Consider the following 17,294-nt stretch of genomic DNA (forward strand, 5'->3'; position numbering starts at 1 on the left):
CATGCCACCTTGGTGATTGACATATGCTACCGCAGTCATTATCACAGCGTACGAGCACATGATGTCCTCTTAGACAGGGAAGAAAATATCTGAGAGCTATCCATATAGTTAGTAGCTCCAGATAATTGATGATGCTGGGTTGCCCACATCCCATTCACCATGTGACCCTCCTGATTGCCCTCCCCCCCCCCCCCCCCCCCCCCCCCAGAGAGGGATGCATCTGCCCTCATGTCTTTCCGCATGCTTGTGTGATACTGTGAGGCAGCGATGGAGATCGCGCAGGGGGCTGAGGTGGAGGGATGAAATCCACCCCATAACAGTGAAACCACATTGTACGCGGTAACGCCAGGCAGCGACACCGCCTCCATTCATTTAAATGAGAGGTGGCGGCACATCAGCAAGGCAGTGGGAGAGATGGCCAAAGTTTAACTTCAAGCCCCAAGCGGCACAACTACGCATTGTGGTAACCAATCAGATCTGACCTAAAAATCAGTCAAGAATATTGTCCCCCTTTTCATAATTTAGTTCCACATTCTATAGTTCCACAATGGAGGACTCCCTTTAATTGTCGTGTTGGGTTTCCCAAAGATCCTGCGCTGCCCTCCTGCAGACGCTGACCAGGGGAACGCAGCGTGGAGGAAAGTCTCTGAAGTTGTTGGTGGCTCTGCTGTGTAGACAGTCATTAGTCTATGTACAGTGTAAATTTTACAGAAGATGCAATGCTGCTGACGAGCTAATAGCTAGTCGATATCAGATAAGCTAAAGAAGTTTGTCTGCATGAATGCCAATGAATGTATATTCTGCCATATTGCAAACTATTTTTTTTAACGTCTGTTTATTGGTATTTTAGTTAACAAACAAACAAACAGTAATCACTGTATACAAATTATATAAAATGTTGCAAAAAACAATGCAAAGTTTTCATACACATAGAACAGGCATAGTACATACACAGTATACATTGTAAATAGCCTAGTTATTGTAGTTAAGAAATTAAGAGGGTGTTTATTGCCTGGCCTCTACATAATCAATAAAGGGTTGCCAAGTCTTATGGAACTTCTCAATGGAACCTCGTAGGGTGAATCTGAGTTTTTCCAGTTTAAGGTGTTGCATTACATCTTTGGCCAACGCAGTGTGAGTGGGAGGCTGTGCCTGTTTCCAGTTCAGTAGAATTAATCTGCATGCCAGAAGGGTTATGAACCTTGCCACCGTGGAATTGAGTTCTCTAAGAGGACTTTCCTCTCCTGGCACCCCAAATACTGCCAATAATGGGCCAGGTTCTATCATGTGCCCTAGGATATCAGACAGAGTTTTAAAAATAGAATTCCAAAAATTGGATAGTTTTGGGCACAGCCAGAACATGTGCCCCAATGAGGCAGGAAATACACCGCAACGGTCACACAAAGGATCTATATTAGGATACATTTTAGAAAGCTTGACCTTTGAGAGATGAAGATGATGCAACACCCTGAACTGAACAAGACCATGCCTGGTACATATAGATGCTGTGTGCACACCCTCCTGTGCCTCTATCAATTGCTCCCTCATTAATCTAATGCCTAAGTCCTCCTCCCAAGCAAATTTCAGAAAATCTAGGGATACATCTAATTGTTCAGACATATGGTTATAGATATTGGGATGGCAGGTATGCCATCCCGCCAAGTTACGCCTTGGCGGGGGCATGCCCCATACCTATACAGCACCGAGAGTTTGGCACGTTTCAGGGTTCCCCACAGAAATAACCACAACAGCCACAGACACTCAGCCCTTAAAAACATTAAATTCTGTACATTCTGACCCCATTTCAACAGACAGATTTCATAAACAACTTCACATGTCCACACAATAAAGCCCCAAACTAAGGGGATTTTGCGTTTTCTTCTTCTTCTTCTCATTCTTATTTTTCCTGCCGCCTATCCCACCAACAACATGTCTCCCCATTGGACATTTTACCGACACCAGCCAAATCTTCACCTACACGACCCAATGAAAAACTTGCATACACACGCAAAATACCCATACCTTTTCAGTACAAAGAGCTAGTCTGCCTGTGGCCTAGTGGGTAAGGTTACAGTCTTGGGAACACAGGGTCTGAGGTTCAAGCCCAGCTTGGAACGTGTTTCTTTAACCTGATTTTACCCTCACTAATAATTGTCTACTACTTCTCAATTATTGCTTTTGCACCATATCTACCCGCCGTTCACTGAACGTATACACTGAATTATGACGTACCGTCTGCACGTTCAGTTATTAACCGCTACAATATTGCAAAGCCATAATTATGGATTCAACGGGAGCTCTTCTGTGCTTACTGGCCTGTGTTCTTTAAAACCACGGACAGGTTTGCTAATGATATTTCACGCATTGCATAGCTATGTCATGGTGCTGCACTAACGAAGTCACAGACTGGTAAACCTCCGGTTGAAGGATTGAATACCGCCTCGCCCTCAGGCAGATAATTCCCTCTTTTACACTAACGTTTTCTTACGCTTTTATATTTGCTTTACCAAAACTCACTCACGGCCACCCATATGCATTTCATGACGGCAAATGTATTCCTTTTATTAAAAAGTTACACCAGTTCACCACTGTGCCATTTCTACTAACTATATTTCTTCACTTGGCTACCGTACAAAACCTTCTTATCAGCAAATGCCACGTTTCAACATTCATCTTACCTCGCCCTGTTCTCTATCTAGCCACATACAATTACTACGTATGTACATTCTGCAACTCCCCATTAAAACATTACATTTAAAATCATGAATCACTCTTAATTATAACTACTACTACTGAACATGAGAAAAGCACATCAGTGCAATAGATTTCACACGTTACTTAACCCTCCACTTTAATGACTTATATGTTATACAGACTGTTATATATACCGTTCGATAAGGAAACTAAGCTCGCTCATGGTCACTTCATTTACTTCGCACTATAGTCTGTGATCATGTCAACCTTCACCTACATGCCCATTCTGCTAAAAACATATTGTTTCAACTATGCAATTTCATCATTTCTCCTAATTTCTCTCACAGTTGTTATTTTCTCGTATGCAAAGCCTGCTGGGACATATGCGTCTGCTCCTATTCTCCACTATCAAGTTTTCCGGTTCTAGCTTAGCAAAACAGCGAAGAGGATTCCTACCTGCAGATAAGCCTATCAAAATGCCTTATAAACCTTACAAACACTAAAAGTGCATCTCCACGAAATAACAGGCAATGGAGCAGGACAGAAGGGTACACAAGTTGCGACCGAGGGAGCTCTAATTCTACGGGCTTGCTGATTCTTTTGTCAATCAAGGCTTGTTGGATGCACGTCAAATCCGTGAGTACATACACTGGCCATATTTCTCTGTTTCTGATGCGTTTACACTTACGCCACCACACCCTTTGTGTATACGTTCGGTGAACGGCGGGTAGATATGGTGCAAAAGCAATAATTGAGAAGTAGTAGACAATTATTAGTGAGGGTAAAAGCAGGTTAAAGATACGTGTCTCTGGCTGGGCTTGAACCTAAGACCCCATGTTCCTAGGACTGTAACCTTACCCACTAGGCCACAAGCAGATTAGATATTTAAACTGGAAATGTTTCAGAGTAAGAAGGTATGGGTATTTTGCCTGTGAATGCGAGTTTTTGATTGGGTGGTGAACTGGTGGCAGGAAAAATAAGAATGAGAAGAAGAAGAAGAAGAAGAAGAAGGAGAAGAAGAAAACGCAAAATCCCCTGAGTTTGGGGCTTTATTGTGTGGACATGTGAAGTTGTTTATGAAATCTATCCGTTCAAATGGGGTCAGAATGTACAGAATTTCATGTTTTTAAGGGCTGAGTGTCTGTGGCTGTTGTGGTTATATCTGTGGGGGACCCAGAAAAGTGCCAAACTCTCGGTGCTGTGTAGGTATGGGGCATGCCCCCGCCAAGGCGTAACTTGGCGGGATGGCATACCTTCCATCCCAGTAATAATACTATAATATATGAACTCTTCTTTGCAGACTGAACTACTGTAAACTCACACAGAAGTGCTGTAATATTGTGGCCTCAGCTCTCCAGTCATCAAACTCACCCCTGAGAGATCTGGACCTCAGCTACAATAACCTGGGAGATTCAGGATTGGGGCTACTCTGTGCTGGATTGAGGAGTCCAAACTGTAAACTACAGAGACTAGGGTGAGTAGTGCTGTGTACTGTGTGATCTTAACTAAATATAATTTGTGATTATGGTTCTATTCAGTGAAATATTAAAAAGCTCTTTCTCTCTCAGTTTACTCCTCTGTCCACCAGCATTCTTTCTTTGCCCATATATACCTTACTCCTCTATCACAACAAGCAAATAAAAGCAGGATAAAACCTTTTGAGGGTTGCCAGGTTTGTGGTTCCTGAACAGAATGTAAGGTTTCAGTGGAGTCTGTAGTATCAGATCACAGGTGATGACTGGATGCTGAATGTCTGATTGACATGGTAAAAGATTGACCACCTGTATAGTAAAATGTTTCAGGTCTCTCACACATTGCAGTCTTTATCCATCTCCATTATTCACTACCTGCTATGAACTCTAATGAAATCCATACATTTACCCCACTCTCTTTCACACACTGACCTTTTGATGAAGGTGAGTTTTACTCCTTCATCACACACCTGTGTGTGCTGCAGGATTGTGGTGTTTCTGAAAGGATTGTGAATAAAATTGTATTTAATTCTGCTGGTAAAACCGGGCATTAACTCGCCGGCAGGGTATGTGTGTACATTTTGGTGGGAGAGTGTCCATCTGAACAACATGTGAGCTGCTTTTTAGATGCAGTGTTACATCATTTAGTTTAGTCACTCTTCTGTGGTTCCAGTCCCAAGTCATAGGCTGGATATTATACCACTGTAAGCAGGCATGCTGTGTGGAGTAGCCTGATTCAAAGATCAATGTTCTGGCTCTAGCTCCTATCATCTAAAGGATAACCTAATTTACAGGATTTTTTCTTAGATAAGTATTCTAATAACTTTCAAATGCCCCCACTAGGTCCACAAGGTCTACCAAACATGTTGACAAGGGGTTTTAAAAGACAAACTGACTTAATACATCAGGCTTTTATTGTCATTGTTATTATCATTGTTACAATAATAAATGTAACGCAATAATTAACCTGTTATATTCGCAAAAGCTGCGGGGATAAAATGAATGGATGGATTATAGGGCAAGGACACGCAGAAAATATTTGCAAGGTGTGGAATTTTCAAAAGACACCACGCTTTTAAAAATCTAGTGTCTACCAGCAGTTACAGTCAGTGTAACAACAATAATCAGTTGTGGTGTTCTCATACAGCCACTAGATGGCGATGCAGTGTAAATCTAGTTGATGCCGTCGTAAAGTTGCATTGATGGGAGATCGTGCCAGAAGAACTGAAGTGTGGCACAGCTCGTACACGGCTCCGGCAGAGCTTCAGCTATTAGCAGGTACAATATCACAGGTCTGACCAATAATATCATGACTGGTTAGATAAAAGCTTCATGTTATTTTATACACTGGTGTATATATTTAAGTTGTTTGTGGCAGTTAGGTGCTTAGTTCCTCACTGGCTCCGCTGGCTAGGTTGGGTCATGAAGTAACGTTAAGGTAGGCTGGGCTGGCTAGTAACTAGCTAACTCGTGCCTGTGAGTCAAAGCGAAAGCTGAACTTAGAAGAATGGCAACAAGTGTCAACATGTTGTTTGATGAAAATGGTAAACAAATGATATTTGCAAAGTGAATAGTTATTATCAAATAATTGTGTTATGTAACTAGTTTTGTATTTTCAAAGAATGAACTAGCTGAGGTAGCAGTAAACAGCTCAGAGCGAGCTGTCATCGCCATGGTAACCAACCGATCCTCCTAACGGCCACATTTTAAACAGCGTGGTCGTGGTTACCGTCACGTTACTTTGGCGAGAGGTAAATAAGGAAGAGAGCAGTTTTGTATTGCAAGGTTTCCACCAGTGTATAGCAAGGCCGCCGGCCCGCCGGGCCTAAATTGACCCCCTGCCGGGCCTAAGCATCGGGGATTTTTAATTTTTTTTTAATGTATTTTTAAGATGTTTTTAAACTAGTTACAGTGGGGCGGCTTGGTTGGAAAGCTCACCATCTGTTGGTTAAAACGCGAACGCACTATAGGAAAACAGCAGGTCTGTTCTTTACCCTCATTGTGCACAGAGTGACGTTCAACACTTGATGCTTCCAACTATCACAAGCTAACAGTACCTAGCAAGGCACCATTTCTTTAGTAGGCTAACTATCCTCGTTACAAACTGTGTTATCAATTTATCTCGTCGGTAAGTACATTCTTTTTATATTAACTTAAGCAGTGTGTAGGTAACGTTAAACTAGTAGCATGAATGTAACGTTCGATACATTGTAACATTACATGATTTATTAATCGCCATCGAAATAACGATTTCATTTGTTTATTAATGACGTTAGCTTGATGACATTGATGTGCACGACAACGTGGCCATTTAGCTAACTTAGCTAGCTAGCCAAACAGTCAGTAACACAGATACATAGATATTTTGTTGTTGTTGAAATGTGCCCAGCATTCCAAGGCTGTACATTGTTGTAAGATTCAGTAGCCAATCAGTAGGCAGTGTTGTGCATATCCCGCTCTTACAGCTCGTTTCCAGCCCAAACCACTGCAAAGAGAGCAAACCTTTTTTTTATCAGTGACATTTCCTTCTCACATCTACGACGGCAAACGCAAACACGACATTTATTTTGCCTTTTTGTATAGCTATTTCCATTGATAAAATCGCATTTATTATTATTATTATTATTATTATTATTATTATTATTATTTATTGGTAAAAACATTTACTTAATATCCAGGGAGATAGCCAACTACTTGCACATTACAAGACGTGTAGCCATTTAACCCTCCTGTTATGTTGCGGGTCAAATTGACCCTTTTTAAAGTTTGAAAATCTAGGAAAAATACTTAAAATTATTTTTTCAGTATGAAACTTCTTCTACTGGCCTTAATTAGTGTAATCAACATTTTAAATGAAAATGGTTCATTTCATGTATTTGCAAACCCCCCCTGTATGGGGATTGACCCGGGAACAATTTTGCTGTACCTAAAAAATGAACAGAACAGGAGGGTTAATAATACGATCGCATTTCAGGCTAGAAAATAACCCGTTAATCCAGAGAAATTGCTGAGTTGTCTTAGAATCTTAATCTCAACAGAATGTATCAAGGTTGGCAGCCCGGATCAAATTTATTGTAACAGCTGCCGTTCAAAACAAACACCTGAGAGAGGCTGCCTGCGTGCGTGCCTCCCCCAAGGCGTTACGTCATTGTTTTGAAATGCGCAGCTGTCGTAAAAATATGCTGGCTTCGATAAGCGGAATCGATAAGCTCGGAGCCATACGATTCCAAGGAATAGGACAACTTGGAACCGGTTCGCAATTCCATCCCTATTTAAATGTGCCCAGCATTCCAAGGCTTGTTGTAAGATTCAGTAGCCAATCAGGACTTAAATACAAGTTTTTTGTAGAGTGCAAAAACTTTGATATTATTTATTTTAATTTATTTTGTTGTTGTTGAAATTTGCCCAGCATTCCAAGGCTGTAAGAATCAGTAGCCAATCAGGACTTTTTTCAAGTTTTTTGTAGAGTGCAAAAACTTTGATATTATTTTTTTTAATTTAATTTAATTTAATTTAATTTAATTTCTTTTGTTGTTAAACACAGCATTCCAAGTCTGTACATTGTTGTCAGATTCTTTGTAAGACTATGATATGCTGTAAATAGTTGTTGATTTTTTAAAATATATGTTGAATAAATGACTTATTTTTAACAACATTCACATTACGTAGTTATATTTTCAAATCTCCAGTCAGCTTTTAGCACTGACTTAATGTAGGGCCCTATGAAATCTGTGTTATAGTTTTTTTAAATTCTCAATTCCGTGATTCCGTCCATGATTCTGTTATCACAGAAACTATAGGGCCCTACCTTAATGCTGCCATCAGTCTGTCGCTGGCCCGCACTGGGCCCCTGTCAAAAAAGACATTTGGCCGCCGGCCCTCGCCGGGCTGCCGGCCCCCGTCAAATGATATTTGCCACCGGGCCTAACAACTTTTCTGGGGGAAACCCTGTATTGAATGCTGTTTCATTTCACTTTAAAGAATATTTTTAAATTAATGTAAAAAAACACTGACAGACTGTATAATTAGTTAAACTTAAATTGTTTGATAACTTGATGGTTTACATGATTAGGAAGAAAATATAATGATAACAGTAATGTGTTTAGCTAATGGGTTCTACTTGTACATTAACAGTTATATTTATCTATTCATAGTGATGAATATTGAGCATCTTTGAACATGTCAGGTGAGGTAAAGTGCACCACAAAAATGCTGTTTTTTGTGTTTGCAGATTAAATTAATATGTTTGCAAATCAGATAAGTTGATCACATGGAAAGGGTTATTAGAGCCTAGTAATTGCCTTAGACTTTTGTGGATTAGTCAGAATACTTTATGAACTTAATTTACACACCCCCCTCCCTGTTTTTGTGTGTACATCTCAGGAATGTGTAGGTACGTAGATATCAACTGCCAAGGTGCACAGTGTCACAACTGTGAATTTGTGCGTGTTTGTGGTCTCTCCACAGGCTGGGTTGGTGTAATCTCACAGAGGGCTGCTGTGATGTTCTGGCCTCAGTCTTGCGTTCTCCTCACTCAGAGCTGAGAGATCTGGAGCTCAGAGACAACGAGCTGCAGGATTCAGGAGTGAGAGCGCTCTCTGCTGGACTGGAGGACCCACACTTTAAACTGCAGAGACTGGGGTGAGTACAAACACACACCCCTTCAATAAATAAGAGCTACAATGTGACTAAATACAACACTGATGTCAGTGTTTCTAATGTGAAAACAGACACTCCACAGAACTGAAACAGCATGTTCCTGTTCTTCCTCTTGGTAGAATTCGACTCTACACAAATGAATGAAGAAAATGAATGAGTCCTGTTTACTGAACTGTAGTGGGGTATAAACTCAAATGTGTTTGATAATGACTCATTCCACATTCATGTTATTTTAGTTTGACACACACAGCCCTGTTAGTTTATATTATATTACATTACATTTATTTGGCAGACGCTTTTTCCAAAGCTACGTACAATAAGTACATACAAAAGGTAACTGGAAAAACTACAAAACACAGGTCCGATAAGATACAATACTTTGTACAGTATTCATAGCCATGAACACATTAAGTCCAGTTCACACAGTGAACATTACTCTGACCTAACCTATGCTAAGTCAAACTAGGAGGCATTACAAGCAACAACATCTAGACAATGATACAAGGCACAATACGTGCTGGATGGAGGTACATGTAACATGAGTGGCACAGGAGGTACATGTGTAGAAATAGGGGGATTTAAGTGATAGAAATGATCTACAGAGTGGTGATAGTTAGTCCAGGTATAGTCTGAAGAGATGCATCTTCACACCACGGCGGAAGATGGGTAGTGAGGGAGAGGTTCGTAGAGGAACAGGGAGTTCGTTCCACCACTGGAGAGCTAGGGTGGAGAAGCTCTGTGGTAGAGACAAGATAGAACCCTTTACCCGGATGGCAGGGGGTGCAAGGCAGTGGTCAAGTGGGCGTATAGGATTTAATCACGTGCTGCAAGTAGACAAGAGCCATCCTGTTGGCTGCAGTGTAGGTGAGGGTCAGGACTTTGAACCTGAACCTGGCAGCGATTGGTAGCCAGTGGAGTGACCTCAGCAGGGAAGTGACGTGGGAGAACTTGGGAAGGTTGAAAAAAATTAATGTGTGTAAGGTGTGTAACACACTACTATGTGTTTGACACACACAGCCCTGTTAGTTTATATTAATGTGTAAGGAGTGTAACACACTGCTATGTTTTTGACACGCACAGCCCTGTTAGTTTATATTAAAGTTACAATCTCGAAGATTTCAGTTTCGTTCTCTTTGGCGGTACCAATGGTGAGAAGCGGTAATTGCAGGTGTGTTTTTGGACCTCACTTCCCAAAGATCCAACCGGATCCAACCAGTGTCACCTGTGTGGCGTTATTTAGTTTTCTCCGGCTTGAGAAACAGAAATCGGACCCGGCTCTGCTCCACCTATACCCCGGCTTATATGATGAAATTGATGGCAATGGTAACGTTAAGGTCAGTTAAGATCAATGATTCGCAACGAAACGGTTTTAGAATGTTTCAGAGAAAATTGCAGCGGTGTGAACTGGTTAGTTGCAGAGCCTCTGAAGCCGTTGCCTGGGGTCTCAAAAGACCCACTTTGTCAAATCGCCAAGTGCAGTTTTAGAACGTTTACAATCAGACGTCTTGGAATTTCGCAAGTTGCATCCAGTCTTGTTGTGAATCATTGATCTGAACTGGTCTTTAATTAGCTACATTGCAACGCTGCAACAAGGTAGCATTGCATTCGAGAGACAGTTTGCAAGGTCGGTACCGGTCGGTAGCGTTAGCTAGCGTTTTTTTCTAATTGTTAGCTGACATTAGATTGTGTTAATTACACTAGCTAGCTAGCTAACGCAACGTTACCTGATATGAGAGATGGATACTGTGCGCAACGTTGTCTAAACTAATGTTGCCTTTATTGACATGGTCCGGTAGCTAGCGTTAGCTGTGCGAATAGCTATGTAATTTAGTAACGTTACATTGTCATCAAATGTAATACGAAATCTACATCAACAAATAATATGACCTCTCATGTTACACAAAAACTTATTAGAGTTCCATAACCCCCCCACCTTTAACGCTAGCAGACACAGGAAAAAACAGTACGCTGCTCACACACAAGTGAGTTGAAGAGCAAGCCTGTTGCGTTAGCTCCGCCTACCCTCTCTGGTGGACCAACCACTGATGGGTGATGGAAAACGCATCACTAACTGTGCGCCGCTTGTGATTTTTTCCCAGGAATGTCGCCACAGACACCCAGTTCTCTAATCATGAATTATTATAATAATAATCATATAAATTAATATAATGATAGGCTCAATCACCATTGTGTTACCCCATTCAGCGATAGATAGTGACTTAACAAACATTTATTTTAATGAAAATCTTTGAGATTATTTTACATTACATTACATTACATTATAGGCATTTAGCAGACGCTCTTATCCAGAGCGACGTACAACAAGTGCATAGGTTTCAAGATGTAGAGGCGCAAAAGAAACACTAGAGTGAAGTAAGGATCGTAGTGCCAGAAGTGACCACATCGATCAGGACTCCAACCCTGTAGAGTAAGCTTGTTCAGCAGCAAGAATCCTACCAAGTACAAAGTACAAACTAGCACTGGAATCACACCTAATCATACAAAAACAATCCTACCAGATACACTAACATAATCAAATTATCCTAGCTAGGTACAATGAGCTGAACTATAGGCTAGGGAGGGGTGGGGAGAGGTGCAGCCTGAAGAGATGAGTCTTCAGTCTGCGTTTGAAAGTGGTGAGATTCTCTGCTGTTCTGACCATCACGGGGAGGTCATTCCACCAGCGAGGGGCCAGGACAGACAGCAGACGGGAGCGGGAAGTGCAGACGCGAAGAGGGGGAGGTGCCAAGCGTCCAGAGGTGGCAGAACGGAGAGGTCTGGCTGGTGTGTAGGGTCTGATGATCCTCTGAATGTACCCTGGTGCTGACCCCTTAGCTGCCTGGTATGCAAGCACCAAGGACTTAAATTTGATGCGAGCCATAACAGGCAGCCAGTGGAGGTCAGTGAGCAGGGGGGTGACATGGGAATGTCTGGGGAGGTTGTAGACCAGACGCGCTGCAGCATTCTGGATGAGCTGCAGGGGTCTGATGGCGGATGCTGGCAGACCAGCCAGTAGCGAGTTGCAGTAGTCCAAGCGGGACAGGACCATCGCTTGAACCAGGAGCTGGGTTGCGTAGGTGGTGAGGAAGGGGCGGATTCTCCGGATGTTGTACAGGAAGAACCTGCACGTTCGACTCACCGCCGTGATGTTCTGGGAGAGGGACAGTCTGTTGTCCATCACCACTCCAAGGTTTTTTGCGGTGGGTGATGATGACACCACAGTGTCCCCAGGGAAATAGAAAAGTCAAGAAGGTTAGAGGATGGAGCAGGGATGAAGATCATCTCCGTCTTGCCTGGGTTCAGCTTAAGATGGTGGTTATCCATCCAGCTCTGGATGTCCCTCAGGCAGGCAGAGATGCGAGCAGAGACCTGAGTGTCAGAGGGCGGGAAGGAGAGAAAGAGTTGGGTGTCATCGGCATAACAATGATAGGACAACCCATGGGCAGAGATTACAGGACCAAGAGATTGGGTGTACAGGGAGAATAGGAGGGGACCAAGGACAGAGCCCTGGGGAACTCCTGTGGCAAGGGGGCGAGGTGCTGATACTGCACCAGCCCAGGCGACTTGGAAGGAGCGACCGGAGAGGTAGGACTCAATCCAGTCAAGTGCTGTGCCACAGATCCCCATAGCTGCCAGGGAGGACAGGAGGATGGGATGGTTGACGGTGTCAAAGGCGGCAGAAAGGTCTAGGAGGATCAGGACAGATGAATGGGAGGCTGCTTGTGCGGCGTGAAGCGACTCATTGACCGAGAGGAGTGCGGTCTCTGTCGAGTGGCCAGGTCTGAAGCCAGACTGGTAGGGGTCTAGGAGGTTGTTCAGGGAGAGAAAAGAGGAGAGTTGATTAGAAGCAGCTCGTTCAATTGTTTTGGATAGGAAAGGGAGAAGGGAGACAGGACGGTAGTTCTGGATGACAGAGGGGTCCAGAGTGGGCTTTTTCAGCAGTGGGGTGACGTGGGCCAGCTTGAAAGAGGAGGGAAACGTCCAGAAGACAAGGAGGAGTTCACGAGGGAGGTGACATATGGGAGGATGTCAGGTGTGATGGTCTGGAGGAGAGAGGAAGGGATGGGGTCAAGAGCACAGGTGGTAGGGCGGTGGGAGAGTAGGAGCTGGGAAACATCAGAGTCAGTGAGGGGAGAGAAAGTGGAGAAACAAGGGGAGGGAACAGAGCTGGGGAGTGGGGAAGGGTGGTGGTGGACGTGAAGGAGCTGCGGATGTCTGCAATTTTCTCATCGAAGAAAACTGCAAAGTCATCTGCAGCGAGGGAGGACTGAGGTGGGGAAGGAGTGCTGAGGAGAGAGGAGAAAATGGAGAACAGCTGATGAGGGTTAGAGGCAGATTTATGGATTTTTGTTTGATAATAATTAATTTTGGCAGAGGTTACAGCGGTAGAAAATGTAGCTAGTAGAGACTGGTAGGCAGACAGGTCGGATTGAGCCATGGATTTCCTCCACTTCCTCTCCGCTGCACGTAGGCTGGCCCGGTTGGTTCGGAGGGGGTCAGACATCCACGGACTGGGAGGGGACGAGCGTGCCTGCCTGGAGACTAGAGGACAGAGAGAGTCAAGTGCTGAGGAGAGCGAGGAAGACAGAGTGGAGGATGCAGAGTCAGTGGGAAGGTTGGAGAAGGATTCAAGAGTGGGGAGTGAAGCAGTGACACTGGAAGCGAGAGAGGAGGGAGAGAGGGAGCGGAGATTCCGGCGGACCATGACAGTAGGAGTGGATGGAGGGGAGGGAGGGAGGGGAGTAAGAGGGAGGAGAAGGAAATGAAGTGGTGGTCAGACTGGTGCAGAGGGGTCACTGTGGGATTGGAAGAGGAGCAATTCCTCAGGATAACCAGGTCTAGGAGATTGCCAGCTTTGTGTGTTGGTGGGGAGTGCATTAGGGAGAGATCGAATGAGTGAAGTAGAGGCAGGAAGGCTGCGGAGTGGGAGGCATCAAGGTGGATGTTGAAGTCTCCCAGGAGGATCAGTGGGGTGCCATCCTCTGGGAAGGAGCTCAGCAGGGTGTCGAGCTCATCAAGGAAGTTTCCCAGGGGCCCTGGAGGGCGATAGATAACTACAATATACAAGTTAACAGGATAGGTGATTGAGACAGAGTGGTATTCAAAGGTAGAGATGGAGAGGTGAGAGAGGGGAGAACAGAGAATTTCCAGGAGGGAGAGATCAGCAAACCTGTGCCCCCACCACGGCCAGATGGGCGGGGGTGTGAGAGAAGGAGAAGGAGGAGGAGAGGGCTGCAGGGGTTGCAGTGTTGCCTGGTGTGATCCAGGTCTCAGTGAGGGCAAGGAAATGTAAAGAGAGGAGGGACGCGTAGGCTGAAATGAAGTCAGCCTTCCGCGTAGCAGACTGGCAGTTCCATAGCCCTCCTGCGACCGTGAAGTTGTCACAGGGGGTCAATGAGGGATAGCGAAGGTTGGAGGGGTTCCGTCGCCGCGGGGGCCTCGCCTGCAGAAGCGAGTTCTGAAGGGAGAGAACAGGTTGGGATGGGATGGGCACATAGCATAGCAGTGAGGACAGGGAGTAGAGAGAGGAAGGGTGATGGTAGAAGGATAGGGATACAATGACACAAACTGGGAGGGAGCGACGCTAGCGTCGCTCCAAGCCAGACTACAAGCCCTAATTAGCAAATGAAAAGCAGCTGGTGACCAAGCAATTGCCCCACAAACCAGCAGCTAACTAGCTCCACACAATGCCTGCTTGATGCAGTCGGTTAAGAGCAAATGAGGCTAATAAGGTACTACACTTTAAACTACACTTCACAAACAAACACCAAAACTAATGCTGGGCAACTACAAAACAGGTAGAAGTCTAATCTAGCTACACTAATGGCAAAAAACAGATACTTAGCCCGCTCTAGGAGAACTTCTGCGGGTTCTGCACAGCTGAATCCTGATTGCACTTTAATCCTGATTGCACTTTAATATTACTTTAATGTGCTGTAAGGTGTGTAACACACTGCTGTGTGTTTCACACACACAGCCCTGTTAGTTTATATTAATGTGTGTAAGGTGTGTAACACACTGCTATGTGTTTGACACACACAGTCCTGTTAGTTTATGTTAATGCGTGTAAGGTGTGTTTGTCCTTCTGTCTGCAGGCTGTCAGGCTGTAGAGTCAAACAGAGAGGCTGTGATTCTCTGGCTTCAGCTCTGTGTTCAAACCCCTCACACCTGAGAGAGCTGGACCTGAGATACAATCACCCAGGAGGCTCAGGAGTGAGAGCGCTGTCTGCTGCTAAACTGGACACACTCACACTGCTGTAAGTACAGAGAGTTTCTACACTGCACCTCTCACACACACACATACACACACACATACACACACACTCACAAAATGGGTTGGGGAGGCATGGAGGGCACTGTACAAACCAGCGTTACCCAAGAGGGTTGGGGATCTTCAGTGGAGGGTGCTGCGTGGGATCACTGCAGTAAATAGTTTTATTTCTGTGATGAACCCGGCAGGATCCCACCGTTGTCCATTCTGTATGGAGAGAGAAACTGTTTATCATTGTTTTTTCGGGGTGTGCCAGACTTCAGCCTCTCTTCTTTTTTGGGAAGTTTATTTTGGTTACTGGGGAACATTTGCAAGTAAGATTTTTATCATTGGTTTCCCATACAAACAAAGACAGATAAGTGCCAGCTCATTCATTTCATTTTGGGGTGAAAATTGCAGTTTCTACAAGTGGGAAAAATATGATTGGCAGTAAACAGATGTGGTTGTTGAAGTTTGGGGTTTGGGACACAATGATGGTGTAGTTTCAGTATTACAAATCAATGGAGAACCTGAGTGTGTTTCCGAGTGTGTGTGTTATAAGGGTGTTTTATGTTCAGTGGAGGGAGGGGAGCTTTTTTTGCACATGGAACAGGGTGAGGTAATGGAATAAGTTTCCTTTGTTACAGATTTGTGTTTTTTTTTTGTGTGATCTTGGTTCTGTGTTTTATTGTGTCTTTGTTTTTATTTATGTGATGTCATTGGTGTGTTGAGAGTGGAAATAAAGGATGGTTAAAATGTAGAATTCTGTTCTGCTGTTCTTACAGTGTGGACCATGGAGGAGAGAACAGGACCAAACCAGGACCCAGGAAATGTGAGTGTGTATCAACACAGAACACTTTCCATAGATACACACTCTGCTGTGTGTGTGTGTGTGTGAGAGAGAGACTTCTCTCTTACATACATAAACATACAAACAAAAACACACATGTACATAAACACACACACAGAGGTACTATGACAGCTTTCTCTCTCACACACATAATGAGGTGAATATTAATAATGATAATTAATCTCATTAATGTCTCTGGTGTGCAGACGGCTTTCAGTTCACACTGGATCCAAACACACCGAACAGAGAGCTGTCTCTGTCTGAGGGGAACAGGAAGGTCACACACACACCGGGGAGAGAGGAGCCATATCCTGATCAACCAGAGAGATTTGAGTACTGGCGCCAGGTTGTGTGCAGACAGAGTGTGTGTGAGCGCTGTTACTGGGAGGCTGAGTTCAGTGTGTATGAGAGGGGATGGGTTTATATAGCAGTGACAGATAAAGGAATCAGCAGGAAAGGATGGGAATCTGTGTTTGGAGGGAATAAAAACTCCTGGAGTTTGAGGTGCTGTAAACGCAGTGACTCTGATAAACTCAGTTACTCTGTCTGTCACAATAAGAACCCAACAGACATATCTGCCCTCACCTCCCCCTACCGCAGAGCAGGAGTGTGTGTGTACAGGGTAGGAGTGTGTGTGGACCGTCCGGCCGGCATTCTGTCCTTCTACAGCGTCTCAGACTCAGACACACTGACCCTCCTGCACAGACTCCACACACGCTTCACTGAACACACACCCCTCTGTGCTGGATTTTATGTGTGGAGATCCTCAGTGTCCCTCTGCTAACTGGAGTAGACACACACACACACACGCATACGCATGTGCACGCACACGCTCATATACACATACACACACACCACGCTCATATACCCACTCACACACCACACACACTCATATACACACACACACACACACACAAACACACACTCAGATACACATAGACGCACCCACACCTACACACAGGCATGGACACACACACTCATACACACCACACTTATATACCCACGCACACACACATACACCACACACACTCATATACATATACACACGCACTCAATCACAAACACACACACACAGACTCAGATACACACACACACACCACACTCACATACCCACGCACACACACACACCCATATACACATACACACACACACTCAATCACACACACACACACAAACACACACTCATATACACATAGAGGCACCCACACCTTCACACACGCATACACACACACACACACTCATATACACACACACACACCATACTCATATACCCACACACACCACACACACTCATATACACGTACACTCACACACACACACATTCAGATACACATAGACACACACACACCCACACCTACACACACGCACA

At 44.3% G+C, this 17,294-nt stretch overlaps 1 protein-coding gene across 13 annotated transcripts in view; it reads left to right on the forward strand.

The window, feature by feature from the left end:
* The window catches only part of LOC135240533 (NACHT, LRR and PYD domains-containing protein 3-like), a 241,755-nt gene extending 224,699 nt beyond the window's left edge, over positions 1-17,056 (forward strand). For 7 of the 13 annotated variants that reach the window (XM_064310105.1, XM_064310103.1, XM_064310108.1 and 4 more), the window contains 5 exons: positions 3,995-4,168; positions 8,634-8,807; positions 14,921-15,082; positions 15,861-15,907; positions 16,132-17,056. In XM_064310105.1, the coding sequence (XP_064166175.1) occupies positions 3,995-4,168; positions 8,634-8,807; positions 14,921-15,082; positions 15,861-15,907; positions 16,132-16,709 (1,135 nt within the window). In that variant the 3' untranslated portion in view covers positions 16,710-17,056. The remainder of the gene's footprint in view (positions 1-3,994; positions 4,169-8,633; positions 8,808-14,920; positions 15,083-15,860; positions 15,908-16,131) is intronic. The other 6 variants (XM_064310106.1, XM_064310109.1, XM_064310119.1 and 3 more) reach the window with 4 other exon arrangements.
* Positions 17,057-17,294: the final 238 nt, after the last annotated feature.

The sequence above is a fragment of the Anguilla rostrata genome, chromosome 15 (assembly GCF_018555375.3).
Source record: "Anguilla rostrata isolate EN2019 chromosome 15, ASM1855537v3, whole genome shotgun sequence".
Taxonomy (NCBI): Eukaryota; Metazoa; Chordata; class Actinopteri; order Anguilliformes; family Anguillidae; genus Anguilla; species Anguilla rostrata.